Consider the following 24,691-nt stretch of genomic DNA (forward strand, 5'->3'; position numbering starts at 1 on the left):
CAACTTATCTTTTAGGCAAAGCATCTTTTTATAAGAAAACAAAAAAGAAAGAAAGGAATATCTTGGAACATTGTAATAATTGAACAAGTGGGATTTAATTAGTTAATTTTTTCAATTATACATTTGATTTGAGTATTGTCTCATCCTAATTTGAACCACAGACATATATATGAGATATCCCATATATAATAACCACAAATGAAAAATAAGCAGATATTATAGTAATTAATGTTGAGTTTGCATCACTTGTTTAGTGACATTGAAATGTGTTCACTAGGCCATTTTGTTCAAAAGCGTCTATACAAATTGCACTGTTGCAACTCAAATATCGAAATCCAAAAGCCACATTCCTCAAACTTCATCACAACACGCGAGATTCAGAGTCTGCAAATTCTGTAACTTATCAAAGAGAATTAGAAGTGTTTTTAACTTATTATAAGAAACTTTATAAAACATCTCAAATGTTCCAACTCATACAACTTCTTCAGAAACACCTCAATATTCATGGAAGGTACACTAAAAGCTCACAGAAATAATTGTAAGCAACAAATTGAAGAACTTGCCTTCACATCTAACTTGCCTCTCAAAAGAATCTTCCAAAGAGATTCTTAAACAAAACCAATGATTCTCATAAAAGAAGCAGTGGTAGCTTCTGCAACAGAGAACATACAAGAAGAAAGGTATTAGATAAGAAATCTTGTTCTACCTCGCCACCAATGCTTCAGTAACATTGTCTTGTGCAGTATCTTGTTTCTTGTTGAACACCACTCCTTTTTCGACACTTATGCTTGTTGATCACAACGGTGTCTGACCATTGCGGACAAATCTTCCATCACAGAGTTGCAATATCAAATGTTGATCAATTCATCACAAACTGAAAAATTAAATGAGATTATTACAAGCTCTATTATATCTACACAAGGATTACTAATTTCCATGTATGTAAGCAAGAAATCCCATGTAATAAAATAAATAAAATTCACAAGTTAAAGTGGAAAGAAAAACCACAAATGAAAACAATGTTAAGGTGGTTTTATTTTATACTCCATGCAGGTACTTGTATTTTCTAAGTGCTCTTTCTCCAAAGATATCAAAACACATATTACCAATTATCAATATTAATTTGTTTCATTTAAAAGGAAATGATACTACAAGAAACAATTTCAGAATGCATGCTTCATAAACACATTAATCTAATTAAAAAAGCACACGCATAGAGAGGGAGATTAACTCACATCTATAATGGAGAAACTTCAATAACAAATTTCTTCACTTTGCTGAACCTGTCTGGAATCAATGTCAAATTGGGGCAGTTGGAGAGGTTGACAAACTGAAGGGAAGGAAGGTTATCAACCCCTTGCAGTAGTGATGTCAAATTGGAGCAGTTTTTTATAAGGATAGACTCAAGGGAAGGAAGGTTATCAATCCCTTCGAGTAGTGATGTCAAATCGGAGCAGTCTTTTATAAGAATAGACTCAAGAGAAGGAAGATTATCAATCCCTTCCAATAGTGATGTCAAATTGGGGCAGTTGATTATATAGATAGATTCTAGGGAAGGAAGGTTATCAATCCGTTTGAGGAGTGATGTCAAATTGGAGCAGCTTTCTATACGGATATACTCGAGGGAAGGAAGGTTATCAATCCCTTCCAGTATTGATGTCAAATTGGGGCAGTCTTCTATAAGGATAGACTCAAGGGAAGGAAGGTTACCAATCCCTTCAAGTAGTGATGTCAAATTGAGAATGCTACTAATCCTGATGGACTTGAGCAATGAAATGTTTGGTTGAGTGTTGTGTGCTGCAATACCATGAATGTTCCTTCTCCTTATCATTTGAAACGTATCTTCAAATGCCTTTAAGCTAACTTCCAACATGAGTTCAACTCTTTCAATAGATGGAAACAAGGGCATGGAACTGAGGTTAGGACAGTTAACTATTTGTAGATTGGAAAGACGAGGAAATGATCTAATAATAAACTCATTACCATCCACTTCCTTTTTCCACCACCACCATTTGAGATTTGAACAAAATCTTATTTCAAGAGTCACTAGAGATGGAAAGAACAAGTTGGTGTCAAAATCATCATCTTCACCAGAGGAGCACATGTACTCTGCTTTGACTTCTGAAATCTTAAGTTCCTGGAGAGAATGTAATTGATCTAGTTTTGGGAGATATTTGCACTTCTTACAATCTGACAACACCAACTTAACAAGTTTATCCAATGAAGAAAGCCAACCTCCAAATCTCACACCCATGAAACATGAGACAAACAACTCTTTTAGGCTGGAAGGTGGCTGCAAACCTTCTAGTAACATTTCGTCATTTTCCACCTTATTGTTATTGTCATCAACTTCTTCCCATCCTAAATGTAACAATTGAAGATCATGCTTCCCTTCACAAATGATATGATATTACATTGTCATCATATCATATTAAGTCTCCACTTAGCTTACTTATAAGTTCATTAATAGAGTTATTACATTGTAGAGCAATGAAGAACTCAGTTTCTCAGTTTGTTATTAGACTTGTTATAGCCTGGAAAGTGACATAAGATATTGAGAGTGAGAAAAATCTGTTTTTTGAATGAAGTGTTTTGATACTAACTAAGTTGTACAGTATGTGAGAGTCATAAGATATTAAACAACAGATTCTGATATAAATATATAACCCATCCAATCCATGGAGATTCATGCTTCAACTTTTGTCATCACACTGCAATGTTGATCCCTACACAAACTGAAAAAAGAATAAACAGATACGAAAATTACACTACCAATGAATCTAATTAACAAAACTGAGAGATAAAAAGAGATAACTCACATGTATAATGGACAAACTTCAATTTCAACCTTAGGACAACCCTCAATATGAAAATACTGCAATTTTCTGCACTTGTTTGGAATTGATGTCAAATCGCTAGAGGTATTGATCGTGATGGACTCGAGCAATGAAATGTTTGGCTGAGTGTTGTCTGCCTCAACACCCTCTGAATGTTCCTTCACCTCATCATTTTCAACCTATCTTCTAATGCCTTTGAGCTACATTCGAGTTCTACTATTTCAATAGATCGAAACAAGGGCATTGAAGTGAGGTAAGGGCAGTTGTATATTATTAGATTGGAAAAACTCAACCACCAAATTGTACAAAGAGATATAAAGCCCCCAAAAATTTAATTAATGATATCTTTTTTTCAATTTAGCTACAACATCAAATATTTATCTTAAAATCATTATTTAACATGTAAGTAAATAAACTTTATTGTTGCAGAAAATATATGGCACCAGAATTTGCATTATGGGGTTACTTATCTGATAAACACAACATGACATACATCATAGAACCTTAATGGCTGGCAAAATAAATTCTGTAAGATCTTGATCTCAAAAAGAAAAGAATGACCAAGGTACGTAGCTCGATTTTTTTGAAGAAGAGAAAGAGGCCTTCGTCTAAGACTGAACTCTCGTCACTCACGGCCCTCAAAAATCCTAGAATTTCTTTCCAATCTGAAGGTCCTAATTACTATTGATTGAGTACAAATTACCTAAATTGATTATTTCTGTGAATTAAACGAAGTGTAAATCAAAGAACACAGAATTTACAAGCTTCCTCCGCATTGGAAACGCATTCCAACCGAGTAGTGCTTGGGTTCCCTTGAACCGGGTAAAGTAACATCCACTATAAAATCAATTCAATTACAAATACCAGTTCTGATTCAACAAATCAAACAATGTAATCTAAATTGACTTTTATACAATGTTACCTAATACTTGAACACACTCGAAGTATCAAGATCTAATCACCAAAAGATCTACGTAACCACGAACTACGAATATTCGAATGGCGAGATCTCATTCGGTGATTGATACGAACTCTCCTCGGATCGGGCGATTCTATCTCCATCTTCAACCACCAGAAGATCTTCGAAATATCAATCTGCACATTCAAGAAACAAACACAGAAAGAGAAGCCCTAGCAGAGCAAGAATCCAATAGAAGATTCTAACAGAAGAGAGTTAGTTAGTATGACAGATCTCACAGAATTTATATGCTGAAGATAATAAACCTAACTAACTAAACAACCAGCAAGGTACAGCTGGCACAAACTAACAACCTTGCAGAAAGCTGACATGGCACTAAAATGAATTTAGTGAAGACAGATGCAACTAACTACAGATAAGATGTTAGAAAAGCAAATGCAGTTTCAGAATTACCAAACAACAGTAATATCTAATTTGCCACACAAAAACACGACACTTACAATCTCCCCCTTGGCAAATTATGATCAACGACAACCCAAATTGAAATCACCAAAAGTTTAGACAAACCTCAAAAAAGATACACAGACAGTATTGAAAATATTAACACAATCCCAAAAAAAATAACTGTGTACAAAGTTTATCAAAAGGTAAAAACACTCCCCCTCGATGATCATAATCAATCACTGCTAGAGTACGAGACCAAGGGAACACAGGAACCAATAACCCTTGAGTCACCACCATCAGGAGCAGAGGACGGAGCTACAGTGGAAATCTCCCCCTGAACAACTGCCACATGTGAAGGCTCCCCCTGGACTGCAGCAGACTGTGAAGTCTCCCCCTGAATGGCAGCCCCAATAATGTCGCCTTGGTGAAACCAAGAATCAATCTCCTTGTCAATGCCAGCTGATGGAGAAGGGACTGGAACACTGGGACCCTCAGAAGGTAATGGTACAGGAGGAACTAACGGAACATACGTGGGCGGCGTGTGGGGCAGATGGATCTACGGCTGCATTAGATGGAGAGACAGCAGGAGAGGCCTTATGCTGATCAGAGCCATCTGCAGAAGAGCTAGACACAATCCCTGGGGTATTAACAGCTGGAGAAACTTCAGATTCCTTGAGGACATTGGCCATAGCAGTGAGAACATCAATGACTGATTTTTCAAACCGACGTTGCCTGAGTTGATCACGAGCATAGGAGGTGGCCAGATCAGTAACTATGGTGAGCAATTGAGATTGCCAAGGAGTTGAAGCAACACCATCTCGAGAGGATGACGGACCAGTTGATGCAGATGGTAAATCTTCCATAAGTGATGCCCCAACAGCAGAGACATCCATTACTGACAAGGGCAGTGGTTTGCTATGCACTGGATTGAAGGATTTACCAATGGATGGGACAGGCAGGATTTTGTCTTGTTCATAAACAACTGGAGAACCCCGTTTAACTATTCTGTTGATCAAGCTGGGATAAGGCAGAGTATGCTTGATACTCTTGGCGAGAGCGAGCTCATAATCCGATCATACATAAGAGTTGGGAGATCAATACTCACACCAGTTCCCAAGGCATACAAAAATCGAGCTGTGTTGTAGTTGATCGTGGAGATATGTGAATTAGCCCACCAGTTGGACATAGCTATTTTATGGAGGACTCTGTAAAATTCTGAAAGTACAGTGACAGGTAACTCCTTCCCATTCCACACAAAGGTGGGATTGCCAGTAATCTCAATACCAACTTCTTTAAACTCAGGCTTATACTCATCATTAAATGTAGGGTGTGAGATGGTTTTGATTTTTAGGACACAGCTAATGGTGGAGGGAGCAAACCTAAACCTGTTGCCTCTAATATATGCAAGATAAAGAAACTGACTTTTCTTGTTCAGAATACTTTCATCTAAGTTGGCATAAAATTCCCTAACCAGGTTCTCATTTGGGGTTTGGAGGTGAGTAACTGATAATGACCACCCACGACGTGCAATCAACTCTTGTATTTTGGGAAAATACTTGAGTTTAACCCGATATTCAGGCCACAAGGGACGACGACACACATTTTCCTGAAACCTAAGAAGCTTATCATTGGAGTAAAATGGTGCGTTAGATGTGGTTGACTCAGACGCACAAGGTGGAGGGATTTTAGTTTTCTTAGACCCAGACAGAGGAGGATCATCAGAGGAACCCCTTTTTCTTTTAGGTGAATGCGTAGACACTGGGGGTTGGAACGAGTCAGACACAGTGGGAGTAGAGACCTTAGGCGAGGTAAATGGGATTGACATAGACCTAGTAAACCGCCTAGGTACAGTAGAAGGGGAAGGAGGTGTACCTGATCGTGGTGGACATGGAGGAGTGACAATCCTGGTTGGAGACCCACTTGGTTCCTCCGACTGCATGCGAGACGGAGAATCATCTCCAATCAAAGCTGAGGGTTTAACACGACGATTAGCCCGTTTGCCCATATTGACACGGCCTAGCACAACCAAGCGAGGCTGAAGAAGGCACACGGTGAGGAACAGTCACTCGAATGAAAACAGAGCAGGGAGAAGATGAATAGTGCCACTGACAGGGTAGGTGAAATTCAAATGATGGTAAAACAAGATTTTTATTACTGATAAATGGAAAAGACCAAACTACCCTTTGTGACCAAGCCCAAGCCCATTAGCAGATTTAAAAGCCCATTAGCACAAACTTAACACAAACAATACGAGAACACATATGGTAATTTTAACAATGTGAATATACGACATGGACTACACGAGCTCAACAGTGAAGAAAGAAAGAAAAAAAAAGTATATGCTTTGTGGACGCACACACCAGTGCAAAAATAGCCTGAGAAAGGCACTACACAAGACAACCATACTCTTGGCATAGATAAGATAGTCAATTAAAATATGAGAACATGAAGGAGCAAAGTCATATGCTAGAAGGGACTATAATTGACACATGAACAAGAATGAATCAAAGCTACCATTTGTGTGTGATGTGTCCTCAAGTGAAGCACCAAGATATTAATCAAGGCACTTCACTCATCTCAAAAAAAAACTATATGAATTGAAGAGGATAATTGACTTCCCCCCCTTGTCTGTTTTTTTTATTGTTTTTTTTTTTTTTTGAGTCAAATATGGAAAGATTTCCCTTTTTCTGATAAATCAACACTCTCTGGGTTTTGCCAACCAGTTAAAGCTTTCACTCTTTCATGGAGATGTAGCCGTCATCCTTTGGATTTTTCTCTGAGAGTGACTCAAAAAGGAGCAAACTTTTCTAGACACTCAAAGGTACAAGGATAGCTCTTCCCATTGCAGCCATGAAAGGTAGCTTTTTCAACTGGGGTAACTGAGGATTCATCCCTAATCACATACAACTATGATCCAAACTATATATGAACTCCTTGTACATATAAAATTGACTAACTTACCACAGCCAAAGGCAGTTGCCTCTTGTAAGATGCAACTTTCATAGGATCAGATAGTGCACACTCCAATGGAGTTGCGAAGATGGGCAAAGGTGTGAGCATCCAGAGCCTTAGTGAACAAATCAGCTAGTTGAGCACCTGTAGACACATGAGTAATAGTCAGCAGTTTAGATTCAACCAAATGTCGAATAAAATGATACCGTATGTCGATGTGTTTGGTACGTGAGTGCTGAACTGGGTTTTTGGAAATGTTAATGGCACTTGTGCTATCACAGTAAAGGACCAAGGAGTTTTGGGGAAATCCATAATCAGTAACCATCTTATTAAGCCAGATCAGTTGAGTACAACAGCTACCAGCTGCTATATACTCAGCTTCTGCAGTAGAAAGGGAAATTGAATTTTGTTTTTTGCTTAACCATGACACAAGATTATTTCCCAGGTAAAAACACCCTCCCGAGGTACTTTTCCTATCATCAAGACTCCCAGCCCAATCAGAGTCACTGTATCCAACAATGGACATGTTGGTATCTCGGGAATACCACAACCCAAATTCTGAAGTGCCAGATAGGTATTTAAAAATACGCTTAACAGCTGACAGATGAGACTGTTTGGGATTAGCTTGATATCGAGCACACAACCCTACACTAAAGCAAATATCAGTCTCGTCGTTAAGTAAAGAAGACTACCTATCATTCCTCTATATAGGGTGGGGTCAACTGACTCACCAGACTCGTCTTTGCTAAGTTTGGTGGTAGTACTTAACGGGGTAGGTGCATGTTTAGTATGATCTAAGCCAAACTTCTCAAGCATTTTTCGAACATATTTGGACTGAGAGATAAAAATACCCTGATCAGTTTGCTTAATCTGTAAGCCTAGAAAAAAACTCAGATCCCCTATAAGACTCATTTCAAATTCACTAGTCATAAGGTCAACAAACTTGACAACTTCTTTTTCACAAGTTGACCCAAAAATGATGTCATCAACATAAATTTGAGCTACAAAGATACCTGGTTGCAGGAGTTTAATAAAGAGAGTGTTGTCAGCAGTACCTCTGGCAAAGCCATTGTCGAGAAGGAATGAAGTTAACCTGCCATACCATGCTCTCGGAGCTTGTTTAAGCCCATATAAGGCTTTCTTGAGTTTATAGACATGATCAGGAAACTTTGGGTCCTAAATCCTTTTGGCTGTTTCACATATACCTCCTCTTGCAGTAGACCATTGAGAAAGGCACTTTTGACATCCATTTGGTGAAGCTTGAACTTCAGAAAACAAGCCACGGCCAACAGCAGTCGAATTGATTCAAGTCTGGCCACGGGGGCAAAAGTTTCTTCAAAATCAACTCCTTCGACTTGATTATAGCCTTGGGCCACTAGTCTGGCTTTGTTTCGAACCACTGTCCCAAATTCATCATATTTATTCTTGAAGAGCCATTTAGTTCCAATGATGTTTACTCCATCAGGTTTAGGAACTAAGATCCACACCTTGTTTCTTTTGAACTGTCCCATTTCATCCTGCATAGCATTATTCCAGAACTCATCCAGAAGAGCTTCTGTTACATTTTGAGGTTCTACCAGAGACACATAACATGCAAAAGCAATGACATTTAACACTTTGCGACGAGTGACCATAGTAGCATTTGGGTCTCCAATGACAATGGTAGGAGGATGAGCTTTTTGAATCCAAGATGGTGGACCTTTTTTGTATAACCGAGAGTGAGGAGAGGACACTGTGTCTTTGCTAGTAGACTGAGGGACGGAGATGACCTCATCGTCAATTAATTCTGCAGAGGTTGAAGTTTCATTCTCAGATGAGTCTGGTTGATCTTCAGATGAAGTTATCTCAGGATTATGTTGTTTCAATGGAGTCGAGGGAATTGACATACTACATGGGTCCTGAGATTCTTCCTCTCCAGAACCAGATCCATTGTCTGACACTTCCAAGTCATCAAACTTAACGTTCATTGATTCCATGACTGTGAAAATTCGTTTGTTGTACACTCGATATGCTCGACTGTTAGTGGAGTATCCAAGAAAGACCCCTTCATCACTCCGAGCATCAAATTTCCCAAGATGATCACGATCATTTAGGATATAGCAGATACACCCAAAGATATGTACATGGCTCAGATTAGGAGTCTTGCCTTTCCACAGTTCATATGGAGTTTGAGTAGCACCAGTTCTCAAATGAACCCGATTACAAATATAGCATGCAGTATTCACAGCTTCGGCCCAAAAACGAATTGCAACCCCCTTTGCACACAGCATCACTCTAGCCATCTCCTGGAGGGTTCTATTTTTTCGTTCCACTATCCCATTTTGCTGTGGAGTTTTTGGTGCAGAGAACTCATGACTAATACCCATTTTATCACAAAATTGAGCAAAGATCTCATTTTCGAATTCCTTCCCATGGTCACTTCTGACTCGATAGACCTTACCTATGGTGGCATCCTTTTCGTTCTGGAGCTTTAGACAGAGAGAGGAGAAAGCCCCAAAGGTGTCAGATTTTTCTTTAAGAAAATTTACCCAGGTAAATCTGGAGAAATCATCTACACATACCATGACATATCTTTTTCCAGCAATGCTTGCAGTTTGCATAGGACCCATCAAATCAACATGCAATAGCTCAAGCACCTTGGATGTGAGTAGAGCGTTAATAGGAGGATGAGAAGCCTTGATTTGTTTACCTCGTTGACATGGACCACACACCCGATCTTTTCCCAGTCTGAACTCTGGTATCCCTCGAACAGCTTTGATGGAGACAATTTTCTTTAAATCTCTGTAGTTGAGATGCCCAAGTCTGTAGTGCCATAGGTCTGGTTTATCCAAGAAAACTCTGTGACATTTCACTTGGTTGGTTAGTACATAGCAATGGTCAGCAGTTCTATTTCCTGTGAGAACTGATTGTCCTTCAGATGAGACTAAACATTGAGTTTTGGTGAAGCTCACATCATAGTTGGCATCACAGAGTTGGGCGTCTTGATTAAGTTAGCCTTTAGACCTTTTACAAATAGAACTCCAGTTCGGGGAAAACACTCAGAGAGATCCAGGTCACCTTGTCCCATTATTTCCCCTTTATTACCATCACCAAAAGTGACAAATCCTTCTTTGGAGGAATGGAAGTTACGTAGACCATTGCAGGAACCTGTCATGTGACGAGAGCATCCACTATCAAAATACCAGCAATTATCTTTCATGGCAGACAAGGAGGTGTGAGCGACAAGAGCAAGATTTTCACGTTTGGTTTTTTTCTTCTTCGTAGGTCCATGTTGAGGGATAAATGGGAATTTATTCTGGCCCGATTTCTTGTTGATGATGTTGGTCAAGTAAGTTCGAAGCTTGTAGCATCTTGGCCTGATATGACCCTTTTTATTACAGAAGTGACACACTGGGACAAATCGATCAGTTTGCTTGACAGCTAACTTTTCACGGACTGGACCTCTTTTAGATTCATCTGATTCTTTCTCAGGTTGATCATCCTTGGGAGTTGATGATGCAGATACAAACTTTATTTTGTCACTAGAGGATGGGGCAGAGTTATCATCAATAGACAGGTCATGACCTTGATTGTATAGCAGTTTGTATCCTATAGAGGTTCTGTCTCCATAAGGTTTCTGATTTTGAAGAGCTTGATTCAAGGCAGCAGTACCTGAGGGCACATGGGAAAGGGATTGCTTGGCTCTCACAAGTTCTGCAGTTAACTTGTATATCTCACTATCTTTAGAGCACAACTCCAACGTGAGTTTCTTCAGTTTATCTTCAAGTTCACATTTGCTGTCATCGAGAGTTTTGTTCAAATCCTGTAATTCCTTCACTCTCCTAGCCATATAGGTCCATTGTGCAAACATCTCCTCATAGGCCTTATTCTTTTCATCAATAGTAGATTCAGTATCTGAATTAAGTTCCTCACCCTCAGAATCTTCAGGGACCGACTCCCTAGCCATAAAAGCCATCACTGACTTATCCTCCTTGGATTCATCACTAGTCTCTTCTTCTTCACTGTCACTCCAGGTAACAGCCAAGGCCTTCTTTTTCTTGAGAGTATTAGCACATTCTGCCTGAATGTGGCCAAAGCCCGAACATTCGTGACATTGTATTCCCTTCCCTTTCTTTTCATTTTGTTGAGACTGTCTGTTAGGGCCAGTGGAATTCCTCCCCGAAAAGTTCTCTTTATTGCCTGGATTAGATCTCTTGAAGTTCTTTTTTAGGAAACGAGCATAATTCTTTGCAAGAAGGGCCAGATTAGAGTCTGTAAAGGACTCGGACAAATCAATATCTTTAGAGATCTCTTCCTTATGAATGAACGCAACACCCATCTCGGTTTTTTCTTTCTCAGAGCTCTTGAGTTTCTTCCCTTTTTCCCATCTTTCAAGAGTTAACTCATAATTTTGGAGAGACCCAATCAATTCATCTAGATCAAGAGCTTCAATATCTCTACTTTCTTCGATCGAAGTCACTTTGGACATGAATCTTTTTGGAAGAACACCAAGAAGCTTCCTCACAAGTTTCTTGTTGGAGTAAGTCTTACCAAGAGCATATGATTCATTCGAGATGTCGCACAGCTTAGCATGAAACTCTGAGACAGATTCATCTTCCTCCATTGACAGATTCTCAAAGGATTTAGCTAACGACCGAAGACGAGCCTTTTTAACAGCATCAGTTCCCTCATTCTTGATTTTCAACTTTTCCCAAGCATCTTTAGCAACTTCACAATTCGAGATCACTTTTAATTGATTGGTGGAGACAGCATTGAATAGAGCATGCAAAGCTTTGGAGTTGAAATTTGCTCGTTCCATCTCATCAGTAGTCCATTCACTTGATTTCTTGACCTTATCTCCTTCCTCGTCAACAACAGTAGGGGGTGACCAACCTTCGGCAACAGCCATCCAGACCCTTTCATCCACTGCTTTCAAGAAAGCCCTCATCTTTGTTTTCCAGTAGGGATAGTTAGACCCCTCTAGCATGGGAGGTCTGGAAGTTGATCCTCCTTCTCTGAACATTTCCATACCCTGTTGATCTGCACACACTTAATCAAGAAACTATGATGCACAACGAGATGAGACTCGCAGTGGGTCAGTTTTCCAAAAAATCACAGAAGATACAGATTGACAGAAGAAGGAAAAAGAAGATTAGAAATTAGGACACAACCAAGATCACAATTTCTTTACATGAAAAGTTAGCTCTGATACCAAATGAAGGTCCTAATTACTATTGATTGAGTACAAATTACCTAAATTGATTATTTCTGTGAATTAAACGAAGTGTAAATCAAAGAACACAGAATTTACAAGCTTCCTCCGCATTGGAAACGCATTCCAACCGAGTAGTGCTTGGGTTCCCTTGAACCGGGTAAAGTAACATCCACTATAAAATCAATTCAATTACAAATACCAGTTCTGATTCAACAAATCAAACAATGTAATCTAAATTGACTTTTATACAATGTTACCTAATACTTGAACACACTCAAGTATCAAGATCTAATCACCAAAAGATCTCTGTAACCACGAACTCTGAATATTCAGATAGCTGAATCTCATTCAGCTGATTGATCTGAACTCTCCTCAGATCAGGCAGATTCTATCTCCATCTTCAACCACCAGAAGATCTTCGAAATATCAATCTGCACATTCAAGAAACAAACACAGAAAGAGAAGCCCTAGCAGAGCAAGAATCCAATAGAAGATTCTAACAGAAGAGAGTTAGTTAGTATGACAGATCTCACAGAATTTATATGCTGAAGATAATAAACCTAACTAACTAAACAACCAAAGAAGGTACGAGTGGCACAAACTAACAACCTTGCAGAAAGCTGACATGGCACTAAAATGAATTTAGTGAAGACAGATGCAACTAACTACAGATAAGATGTTAGAAAAGCAAATGCAGTTTTAGAATTACCAAACAACAGTAATATCTAATTTGCCACACAAAAACACGACACTTACACAATCAAACAGCCCAAATTAATGCCATAATCGATGTTCTCCACAATTTGGTTTTGCGTTTGCTGCCCCTTAGTTTACTCACCGTGGATTCAAATATGCATGACGATTCGTTCACTGAATGCGAAAACAGAGTTTTCTCAGTCTGATTGATTCTCCAACCATTCCCCTGAAATTCTTGACAGCTCCAATCTTCTCATCAACAGCATCTTCAAATTGAATGTGTTGAAATGAAAGAATGAGACTCTTCTTTTTCACAGCTAACTCCGCTTATGTCTCCATCTTTTTCGGTCTGATCATCTTTCTGCAATTCAGCCAAATGGCATTGTTTCTGCCCAATGTCTCCACCATTTCTCTTGTGTCCAATCGAAACCTATCAAATGAGTCATTCATATTGAACAATTAAACTCAACAACAAAACAAAACAATTAAGCAGTATGCATAGATAGATATTAGAGTTGTGTTGTAAGGAGTCATTTCTTACTTTGTCTGAATCATAACATCGTTGATCATTGGACAATCAATCTCATATTTTCTTCACATTTCAATGCAGCCTTCCCAGAGTTTGGACTCCTCTTTGATCTTGTTCCATCAAACATAATAACTAATCAATTCAATTACATCACTCCCTTTCTGCCTTGTTCTTGTTTATCACCACAAATTTGCTCCATCGCAGAGTTGCAATCTTCAAACAATTCCAAATTAATGCATGAATGCTTCATAAACACATTAGTCTAATTAAACCATAACGAACGAGACGAGAAGAGATAAACTTACAGAGAAACTTCATTTACATATTATCTCTGTTCAAGCTTTGGACAGCCCCAAATAGTAGAATTCCCCACTCTCCTAAAGCTGTCGGGAATTGATGTCAAATTGGGGCAGTCTGCTATATGGATAAACTCAAGGGAAGGAAGGTTATCAATCCCTTCCAGTAGTGATGTCAAATTGGGGCAGTTATATATATTCTGATAGACTCAAGGGAAGGAAGGTTATCAATCCCTTCCAGTACTGATGTCAAATTGCGGCAGTGTCTTATAGAGACAGATCTAAGGGAAGGAAGGTTATCAATCCCTTCCACCAGTAGTGATGTCAAATCGGGGCAGTATTCTATAACGATAGACCTTAGCAATGACATGTTTGGGTGAGTGTTGTGTGCCTTCCTTCCCCTCATCATTTTAAACGTATCTTCTAACGCCATTGAGCTACTTGTATGCAGTTCAACCTTTTCAATAGTTGGAAACAATGGCATTGAAGTGAGGTGAGAGCAGTGGTATATTGATAGATTGGAAAGACGAGGAAATGATCTAATCTTATTCCCATCCACTTCCTTTTTCCACCACCACCACTTGAGATTAAAACAATATTCAATTTGAAGAGTCACCAGGGATGGAAAGAACAAGTTGGCGTCAAAATCATCATCTTCGCCAGAGGAGCACATGTACTCTGCTTTAACCCACTTAATTTTTAGTTCCTCGAGATAACGTAATTGATCTAGTTTTGGGAGATATTGGCACTGGCCACACAAGTTTAACTCCAATTTAACAAGGTTATTTAATGAAGAATCCCAACCTCCCAATCTCACACCGTCGAAATGCGACATATGCAACACTTTTAGGTTGGAAGGTGGCTGCAAACGTTCAATTGCCATTTCATTATCTTCCAGTATATTGCACTGTAAAGTTAAGGAATGAAGATTATGCTTGCCTTCACAAATGACTCGCTTTGAAGTTGTTTTTGATGCAGAGTAGTTTGTCGTGCGCCAGAGTCCTTCAATTGTTAAACTTCCATTTAGGTTGTTAATGAGGTTGCTCAATTCATGAACCCCACTGGACTCAGATGCAACAAATCTATCTAATGTGTGAAGGGAACTCATATACCCAAATTCAGGGGGCATCTCTCTCAATATATTACATCCACCAATCATAAGATGCCTTAAGTTGACTAATTTATTCATGTTATGAGGTAATCTAACAAGCCTATTACAATTCTTAAGATTCAGAGTTTGCAAATTCTGTAATCTTATAAAAGAGCTAGGAAGCACTTTTAACTCAGAATTACCAGAAAGATTTAGATATCTCAAATGTTCCAATTCACACAAATTCCTTGGCAACACCTCAATTTTCATGGAAGGTACACTCAAAGCTCGTAGACACTTAAAGTTGGACAGAAAATCCTCTAGTTTTGAGAAGCTCAACCCTTTACAACTATGTAAAAGTAAAGTTCGAAGTCTTTTTTGTTGAGAAAAGAATTCGAAAATCTCCAGTGAGTAGTTGGTTTCAAGATCAAAATATACTAATGACACATGGAGACATTTTTCATCAAAAATGTCAGAATTTCGATCGATTATGACACTATTTGATCCTGCCACCTTAATTGCAAGATCATGCATAAGGTCATGTATTTTACATGTCCTTATATCACCAAATTCATCAGTCTTTGGCTCTTGGAAAAAAGATCTCCAAAGTAGATTTATAAAATACTCGTAACCAATTTCTTCTAGACATTGGCTTTTATCATCAGAGTGTTTTATAAATCCTTGTGCCATCCATAGTTGTATCAACTCCCTCACATCAATTATATGATCTTTTGGGAACAATCTACAGTAAGCAAAACAATGCTTCAAATGTGATGGGAGATGATTATAACTTAATTTGAGGGTGGGCAAGATATCATTTTCATTTTGATCTATTTTTGCAAACTCACTATTCAAAAACTTTGACAACTCCTTTTGTGAGTCTCCAGACTGCCATAACCTTTGCTGCAATAACCTTCCTATTGTTCTTATGGCCAAAGGAACTCCCTTACATTTTTTGACAACTTCCATTCCTAGCTCCATTTCTTTTGAGCCTTCGACTGGCTCTTGACCTTTCTTAAACGTCATTCTTTTGAATAAGGACCAAGACATATCTTCGCTCAAACCCTTTACTTTAATTGGCCCAACTGTACTCTGAGTTATCCTAGCGACCATTTCACTACGAGTGGTTACTAAGACTCTACTACCCTTTCCCCCACACTTCAACAACATCTCTAACTTATGCCATTCTTCACCATTCTCATTCCAAACATCATCCAACACTAGCAGGTATTTCTTTCCACTTAGCTTACTTCTAAGTTCATTTTGTAAATTTTCTAAACTGTTAGAAGCATTAGAATTTACAATTTTCCCCACAAGTAATTTCACATCAAAAACATCAGAAACACACACCCACATTTTTGATTCAAAATGTTTTTGGACTCTTTCATCATTAAAAACATATTGAGCTAGTGTGGTTTTTCCTAATCCTCCAATACCTACAATTGGAATGAATGACACATCCTCCCCAAAATCCATTTCCACCAATTTTTGAATAATCTCCCTCTTTTCATCCTCTCTTCCAATAACTTCCTCTTCCCTCACATATGAGTAGGTCTCCCTCATACTACTTCCCCTAACAACTATCGTTTCTATTGGACGAATAGTTAACTGAAAGTTGTTGCTAATGGCTCTTATATCATATAGTTTTTCTCTTATATCTTTAATCTTATGACCCACCTTAAAACGAAAAACTAGCTGATTAGAGCTGGAGAAAAAAAGACGTACCTGTCTGGTAAACTTATTACCAGACATGAGTCTACGCTGTAGAGGTTCGGTGTGAAACTTGTCCACCAAGTCATCAGCAAAAATGAAAACATCTCCAAGCTGTTTGAGCCAAGCTTTGACTTGATTATCAACAGCCATCTTCTCTTCTGCATCAAGAAGTACACCTTTGATTACTTCAATCGTCCCAACAAGTTTCTGAAACTCGTCCTTTACACCACAAAGCAGTCTCGCCTCTTCGAATGCTGCAGAACCCAGCATCTCAATAAGACTTGCAGCAAGGTCGAATAAAACTCCTTCGGCCATTTTCACTTAGAAGGTATGATGAGAAAGAAGGGTTAATATGGAAGGAACTCAAGAGGGGTAGTATTGATTGAAATAATGTTGTGTTGTGTGAGATGAAGGACGTTCTGATTTGTAATATTTATATAGCAATGATGATGTATTAGAACAAGTTTGACACTCCAAAGTAAAGTATTATTGTATTAATTGCTTTAACATGGATTTGTTATATTCCTTGCTTCATCTTTTTCCAAGAGACATTGTCTTTGCTTTATGTGCTTATTTTGTTTTTGTCTTCAATCTTGCTTTTGCATCTAATACTTTGCTGAATGTTATAACCAAAGTAGCAAACTATTTTGTGTAAATTTATCATTAAGAATAAAGATTAAGGGTATAAAGGCTTGTATTATAGTTGGTTGATTAGACAAATTTCAGTCAAGACTTATGTTAGTGTGTTAGTTGTAATCTCCAACTAATCTTTAGTTGTTGTAACAAACTCTGCTTTGAGTATGTAATAAAGATTAGTATTGGCAATTTCTTATATAAAATTTTAAGCTTCTCATCTTAATAGTTAAATCCAAGGCCATCACCAAAGAAGAATGATGACATGAATTCAAACATAACAATGGTGATAATTGAGCTGATATATATAGTACTTAATTAATAACAGCAGTTAATTGTATTTTCAATAATTGATGTCAAATTAGAGCAGATTTAATTAAGAATTAGGAGAAAGATTAAGATATCTCAAATTTTTTCAATTCACACAACTATGAGTGTAATGTTTATTTATAGAGCTAGCTTATTACAAGAAAAGTAAAGTAGCAGAACTTAACAACTTGACAAAGAATTAATTCTGTTATAAACATGGTATTAACTAACTCTAAACTTGGTAAGTGTACTTGACAGGCGGAGCTACGATAAGATAGTAGGGGGGCCAATATCGAGCAATGCATACAAAATTGAAGAAAATGTGATAGATTTTTAATTTTCATAAATATTATATATAAGAAACTAGAAAATTTGAAAGTGATGTTATAAGGTGTTAGGAACTCAATTTAATAATACTAATATTTACTCTATTAATATTATTAAAAAATTACACTAATTATATACTACGTCACATTTATATACATAATGTATAGTATTTAATTAAATTTAAGAGGATATAATATATTTTTGGGAAATTCTATAATGCACTCTCTTAAAAGGGACACATCGATACATCTCTATCTGTTTTAGTATCCGAAATAATTTTTCAATCCAAATTTTTCTCATGGTCATGTAAATTATAGTTATTTAAGACATCCTGCAAAATTTTAAAAAATTCGAAAAAGTTTGACACGCCGAAAATTGCGTTCAAGTATTGTGTTGCACGCTTGACTATTTTATTTTATACGCGTGTAAAATAGACTGTTTGAACATTGTTTTCTATATAGTAAATTATTCTGAATTTTTCAAAATTTTGTAAGATATCTTAAATAGTCATAACGTACATGAATATGAAAAAAAAAAATTAGACTAAAAAATATTTTTGGATGCCGAAACAAGTAGAGAGTGCATCAGTACAACCCTTTTAAGGGAGTGCATTGTAGAATCACTTTATATTTTATTTTGAAAAATATTATAAGTATTAAATGTATATACATGATCTTTGAATAAACTAACCCCACTCACTACGTCATCCCATTTCTACTATGATTAAGTGTGAAATTTCACCACAAATTGTATAGCTCATCATATATTATTAATATTGTAATTTTTTTTATGAAATTAATTAGCTCATCAATATTATAAACTAATATATATAACAAATAGTTTTTTGAGAATTGAGGGGGGCCAAGCCCCTGTTACTTAGCATGTAGCTCCGCCCTTGATGACAGTTATTGTTTTGGATCAGTGATCAGTTTAATGAGATGGAATTGTTGGGATTAAACTCACTTAATCCATGTACATGTCAGCACCAACTCAGCAAAAGAGTTGGTTAATACAGTTGGCTGCATCTCCAACTCAGCAAGGGTCCTCTCCTCTCCTCATCTATAAAAATCTCTAAACTCTCTACGTTTCAAGTTATCCACAAAAATATAGGTACAGTTTTTAGAGATTCTTCTTTGTAAAAGAGTTTTAGAGTGAGTTGTAATTTCAGAGTTAATCTCTGCTGTGTAGTGCTGATCCAAATCCTTGAATAACTAACAGTTATTCTGGGGATGCATTCATGCTTCAATAGGGGATTGGTTGCCTTCATTATATATATCTCCAAATCAAAAGAGAAAGAGACCTTTGTCTTAGACTGGCCTCCCCCCGTTATAGATTAAAACCCTCACTTTAGGCAAAATAAAACAACTATATCAAAATTGATATGTTTCATTTAAAAGGAACTGATACAGTAAGAAAAAAATTTCAGAATGCATGCTTCATAAACACATCTATGTAATAAAGAAACACAGAGAGAAAAGAGATATGCTTCACATTTCTGAAGTTGACGGGAATTGATGTCAAATTGGGGCAGCTTCTTATATCAATATTGTCAAGGGAACGAACGCTATCAATCCTTCCAGTAGTATTCCAATTTCCCTTTAGGATCAATATTTGCGGAAAATACAATGGAGTCTTTGAAATTCTTTCTTGATGTGAAAGATCAGTTACAGTTGCAATCACAAAGCATATTCAGAATTTTTAGATATCTTCCAATGGAAATAGTACTTTACGAATAATAATCAAAGAGCACTAAATGCGTGCCAAGAAATTATCTCGTGGAAAATAAAAACCACGGTAAATCTTCATTTATAACAATAATAATGGGTACACAATATTACACTCTTAAGTTTTGACAAATACTTGAGGAATATACTCAAAACTCTCACACTCACTAATTGTAGTAATCTCACCATCTCTCTACAAAATGTTTCTCACAATTTTGTAGGAACTCTCTTCTTCTCTCTTAGATTTCTCCTACTAAGAGGTGTTCTCACTATTTTTCTCTCAAGGGCCTCACTCTTCACTCTTGGAATAGCTTGTGATGGGATGAGCAAATGAAATGGATGTAGCTCTATTTATAGGCCTCCTTAGATGTATGAACAAGAGACCAAAAAAATCCCTACATTAAATTGCATAGTTAATTCTTTCGAGGAATTCTTTTCACAAGGATTATTAGGTACTGAGGTGTAAGTTGTTGTTATATCAGCCCCTAATAAACTAGACACATTATTAACAATGATGACATTGCATGATTCGAAGATAGCTCGGATTGGACGCTCAAAAAAGTTAGTTAAATTCTGTTAGTTTTAAGTACTTACTTATGTTATGTGTAACAGCTTTTGTGATTGACTCCTTGTGTCTATAAAAGAATGCCTCAGTCTCATTTTATAATTAGAGCAGAAAATCGAATAGAGAGGGTTGAGAGAATTTTTGTATGGTGAGGTTGAGTTGTAAACTTAGAGCAAGAAGGTTTGACATGGAGAGAGGCGAACAGAATTGAGAAGCCAAAGGGAAGAAGATCTTCAAGGGGGTTTCCTAAGTGTTCAAAGCTCCATTTAGATATTGCTCTAGGGAAAATTATCACCATTGTAACAGTTCAATCTTTCTTGAACCAAACTTCGTATTCTTCCATTGTCATATTGAAAAAGGATTCCTTAGAAGAATAGGCTCTAAAATTCTAAAATTCTACATATAAGTAGATAGGATTTATTTACAAGAAGAAGCAAACTTCATAATCAAAACAAACCACCAACCTTACAACTTCAACAAAAGAATTACATCTCTTGCAGCTTATTACTTCATAACTTGTCTTTATCACAAGAAAGAACCATCCCAAGAACACAAAGATAGCTCACTTGATTGTGTAGGAAAAACATCCATTATCCATACATATGTATAACACCTGAAAACACAAAGTAAAAATACTGATTAATTAATTAGTAGTACCACTTTAACAACAAAAGCAATACAAGTTAGCTCAGAAATTATTACAAGTAACACCTCACCTTTCATTTTATTTCTCATATATATTATATATAACCACCCATCCATGGAGATTCATGCTTCAACTCTTGTCATCACACTGCAATTTTGATCACTACACAAACCCAAAAAATTAAGAGACATGCTACTATGCAAATCTATCTATGTGGTGATTCAATCACCATTCAAGAACATAAACAAGATCAAAATCAAACCAGAAAACAGAAGACACAAACCAGAAAGATAAGCAATAAACCAGCAGGAATAAAAGAAAGAACACAACCGAAATTACAAGGTTCAATCACAAGTGAATTAACACTTGGATCTAATCCTTGGGAGGAACTGCCTTGAGGCTTTGCCTTGATGTTATTAGAATCAGCTCAGAGAACACAGATTACAGGTATAAACTTCATGGAGTCATGCTCCTACAGTACCCACATAAGTCACTCGAGAGCTACTGAGTTTCATGATCTCAGGCTCTATTACAACACTCAAAACCTCTCTCTGTTTCTCTCAATCCTCTAACTAAAATAACAGAAGAAAAATGACCTTTATATATAGGTCCAACAAGAGTACAAGAGTGGGAAAAACATAACAGAAAAACTGTTAAAACCAACTGTAATAACTAACTATTACTTACACCAGTAAATAAATCCCACAAATTCCACCTGATTTGTTTACTTGGGTAAGTAAGATCTCTGAGCAACAAAAAAAATTAAGGCAAAACCGTTCCATCAATAAGATTTTCCTTCATGATTGAAGGGTCAGCAGTCTTCAATATTTAGAAGCTTCAGGCATAACCTGAACTTCTCACTAGTGACTGCTTTAGTGAACATATCAGCAGGATTTTCATGGGTGCTTATCTTCTTTACTTTGACTTGTTTGCTGGCAATGATATCTCTAATGAAGTGTAGCTTGATGTCAATATGTTTAGATCTTTCATGGTACATAGGATTCTTCATGAGATGGATTGCACTTTGATTGTCACAATGAATAAACAAGTTTTCTGAATTAATACCCAGTTCTGAAGTCAATCCTTTTAGCCAAATGGCTTCTTTCACAGCTTCTGTTGCAGCCATATACTCGGCTTCAGTAGAGGATAGGGCCACAACCTTTTGCAGATTGGCTTTCCAGCTAACACACCCTCCAAACACAGTAAACACAAAACCAGACAAAGATCTCCTAGTGTCCAAATTCCCAGCATAATCGGCATCAACAAAACCAGAGACATTGTCCTTGAATTTGCTGTCATTTCCCAGTACAAGACCTGTTTTAAGAGTGCCCTTTAGATACCTCAATATCCATTTCAGCCCTTTCCAATGCTCTTCACCAGGGTCACTAATAAATCTACTCACAACACTCATGCTATGAGCCAAATCGGGTCTAGTACACACCATAGCATACATGAGACATCCTACACCAGTAGCATAGGGTATGCTTTCCATGTGTTTTCTCTCAATTTCAGTTTGTGGGGACTGATCTTGTGACAATTTAAAATGTTGAGCAAGAGGAGTTGTCACAGGTTTGGCTTCTTTCATGCCAAGCTTCTCAATTACCTTCTTGAGATAATTTCCTTGTGATAGACTTATGGTGTGAGGTCTATTTCTCTTTATTTCTATTCCTAGAATTTTCTTTGCTGGCCCCAAGTCCTTCATTTCAAATTCCACACTCAGTTGAGACTTTAACCTTTCAATTTCACATCTTTCTTTCCCTACTATTAGTATATCATCAACATACAATAGTAGATAGATTCCATTGTGGAAATAAACACAAGTATCATATTTGCTCTTTGAAAAACCAATTTTCAACATAAACTCATCAAATCTAAGGTTCCATTGTCTTGGAGCCTGTTTTAAACCATAAAGGGATTTGTTTAAGAGACATACCTGATCAGGTTTCTCATCATAGCCCTCAGGTATCTCCATGTAGATTTTCTCCTCTAGGTTCCCATGCAAAAATGCAGTTCTAACATCCATTTGATCCACCTCAAGATCAAATCTAGCAGCCATGGATAACACAACTCTGATGGTAGTTTGTTTGACAACAGGAGAGAATATATCATTGTAATCAACACCTTCAAGTTGAGTGAAACCCTTAGCAACTAGTCTTGCTTTAAACCTTGGTCCCTCACTACCAGGTATACCATCCTTTTGTTTGAATAGCCACTTGCATTTGATTATTCTTTGGTTTTCAGGTCTCTTCACCACTGTCCATGTCTTGTTTTTCTTTAAGGACTGTTTCTCCTCCTCTATAGCATGCAACCAAGCAACTTTATTTTTACCAGAAATGGCTTCCATGTAACTTGAAGGTTCATCACTCTCCATATCTTCAGCAACACTTAGTGCATAGGCTGTAAATTCAGCATAACCAAACTTGTCAGGTGCCTTGGTTGTTCTCCTTTCTCTGTCTCGAGCAAGCTGGTAGTTACTAAGGCTGGAATGAGTGTCAGTATCTGAACTGTCCATATTACTACTTTCAGTAGTTTCAACTGGGGCAGAGGTGGTTGAATCCACCTTAATTTGATCACCAAGGCTGCTGGTTTCTGGTGCACCAGCAGTAACCCTTCTTTTCATGGCCATTTCCTCCTCATTGAATACCACATCTCTACTAATTATGCATTTCTTGTGCCCTGGTTCTAGACACCATAACTTGTATCCCTTTACTCCATCAGGATAACCTAGGAACATGCACTTTAGTGCTCTAGGTTGTAATTTGTCTTGTCTGTAGTGAGCATAAGCAGAGCATCCAAACACCCTCAAATGGTCAATTCTTGGTACATGGCCTGTCCATAATTCTTGTGGAGTCTTAAACCTCAAAGGGACTGAAGGACACCTATTAATTAGATAACAAGCTGTCTTAACAGCTTCTCCCCAAAAAGACCTATCCAAACCAGCACCTTTCAACATACACCTTACTCTCTCAATGAGAGTTCTATTCATTCTTTCAGCAAGACCATTTTGCTGAGGTGTATCTCTAACAGTGAAATGTCTAGCTATCCCATGTTCCTTGCAAAATGCATCAAATTGATTAGAGCAATACTCCCAACCATTGTCTGTTCTTAGTTTTCTGATTTTGCATTTGGTTTGATTCTCTATCAGCTTTTTCCAATTGACAAAGGCATTGAATGCCTCATCCTTGCTTTTCAATAGGAATACCCAAACCTTCCTAGAAAAATCATCTATGATGCTAATGAAATAGCTAGCACCACCAAGGGTTTTGATTCTAGATGGCCCCCATAAATCCGAATGAATATAGGCCAATTTCTCCTTGGTTGTGTGATGACTAGTGGCAAATTTTACCCTGCAGCTTTTCCCATACACACATTCCTCACAAAAGCCAAGTTTCCCATTTAAACCTCCTTGAAACATCCCTTGTTTGTCAAGTTCAGTGAGCCCCCTCTCACTGACATGACCAAGTCTCAAATGCCACAACTCAATGTTGTTTTTGACATTATTTATGGCTGGTGAAGCTGTCCCTGTTACTGCAGTACCATTCAAGTAGTATAATCCATTCTTGAGTCTACCTCTAGCTATTACAAGAGAGCCTTTAGAGATGTTTAGTGTGCCATTGTCTATTTTGACAGCATAGCCATTATTATCAAACATTCCTATAGACAATAAGTTTCTCTTAAGATCAGGAACATACCTCACCTCTTGAATTGATCGAATGATGCCATCATGCATTTTCATGTTGATTGAGCCAATACCTTGAATTTTACATGCTTTGTTGTTCCCTAAAATCTTGTACCAGCAGCATTATCTTCAAAATCA

At 37.4% G+C, this 24,691-nt stretch overlaps 1 protein-coding gene across 3 annotated transcripts; it reads right to left on the reverse strand.

Moving 5' to 3' along the window:
- Window positions 1–2,489: 2,489 nt before the first annotated feature.
- Window positions 2,490–17,265, reverse strand: LOC115697928 (putative disease resistance protein RGA3). 3 transcript variants are annotated; one of them, XM_061119086.1, is made up of 5 exons: window positions 13,877–17,265; window positions 13,584–13,784; window positions 13,185–13,472; window positions 2,820–3,050; window positions 2,490–2,726 (listed from the first exon to the last, which is right to left on the reverse strand). In XM_061119086.1, exon 1 carries the CDS (start codon window positions 16,983–16,985, stop codon window positions 14,043–14,045), a length of 2,943 nt encoding a protein of 980 aa, XP_060975069.1. In that variant the 5' UTR covers window positions 16,986–17,265; the 3' UTR covers window positions 2,490–2,726; window positions 2,820–3,050; window positions 13,185–13,472; window positions 13,584–13,784; window positions 13,877–14,042. The 3 variants fall into 3 exon arrangements, with proteins under 3 accessions (XP_060975069.1, XP_060975067.1, XP_060975068.1); XM_061119084.1 differs by having other exon boundaries at window positions 2,490–2,735; XM_061119085.1 differs by having other exon boundaries at window positions 2,490–2,735; window positions 2,820–3,053.
- Between the last annotated feature and the right edge of the window lie 7,426 nt (window positions 17,266–24,691).

The sequence above is a fragment of the Cannabis sativa genome, chromosome 7, assembly GCF_029168945.1.
Source record: "Cannabis sativa cultivar Pink pepper isolate KNU-18-1 chromosome 7, ASM2916894v1, whole genome shotgun sequence".
NCBI classification, from domain to species: Eukaryota; Viridiplantae; Streptophyta; class Magnoliopsida; order Rosales; family Cannabaceae; genus Cannabis; species Cannabis sativa.

Excerpts from the sequence above, each read along its gene's own strand:
- LOC115697928 (XM_061119086.1), bottom strand. The coding sequence starts at position 16,985 with ATGGCCGAAGGAGTTTTATTCGACCTTGCTGCAAGTCTTATTGAGATG.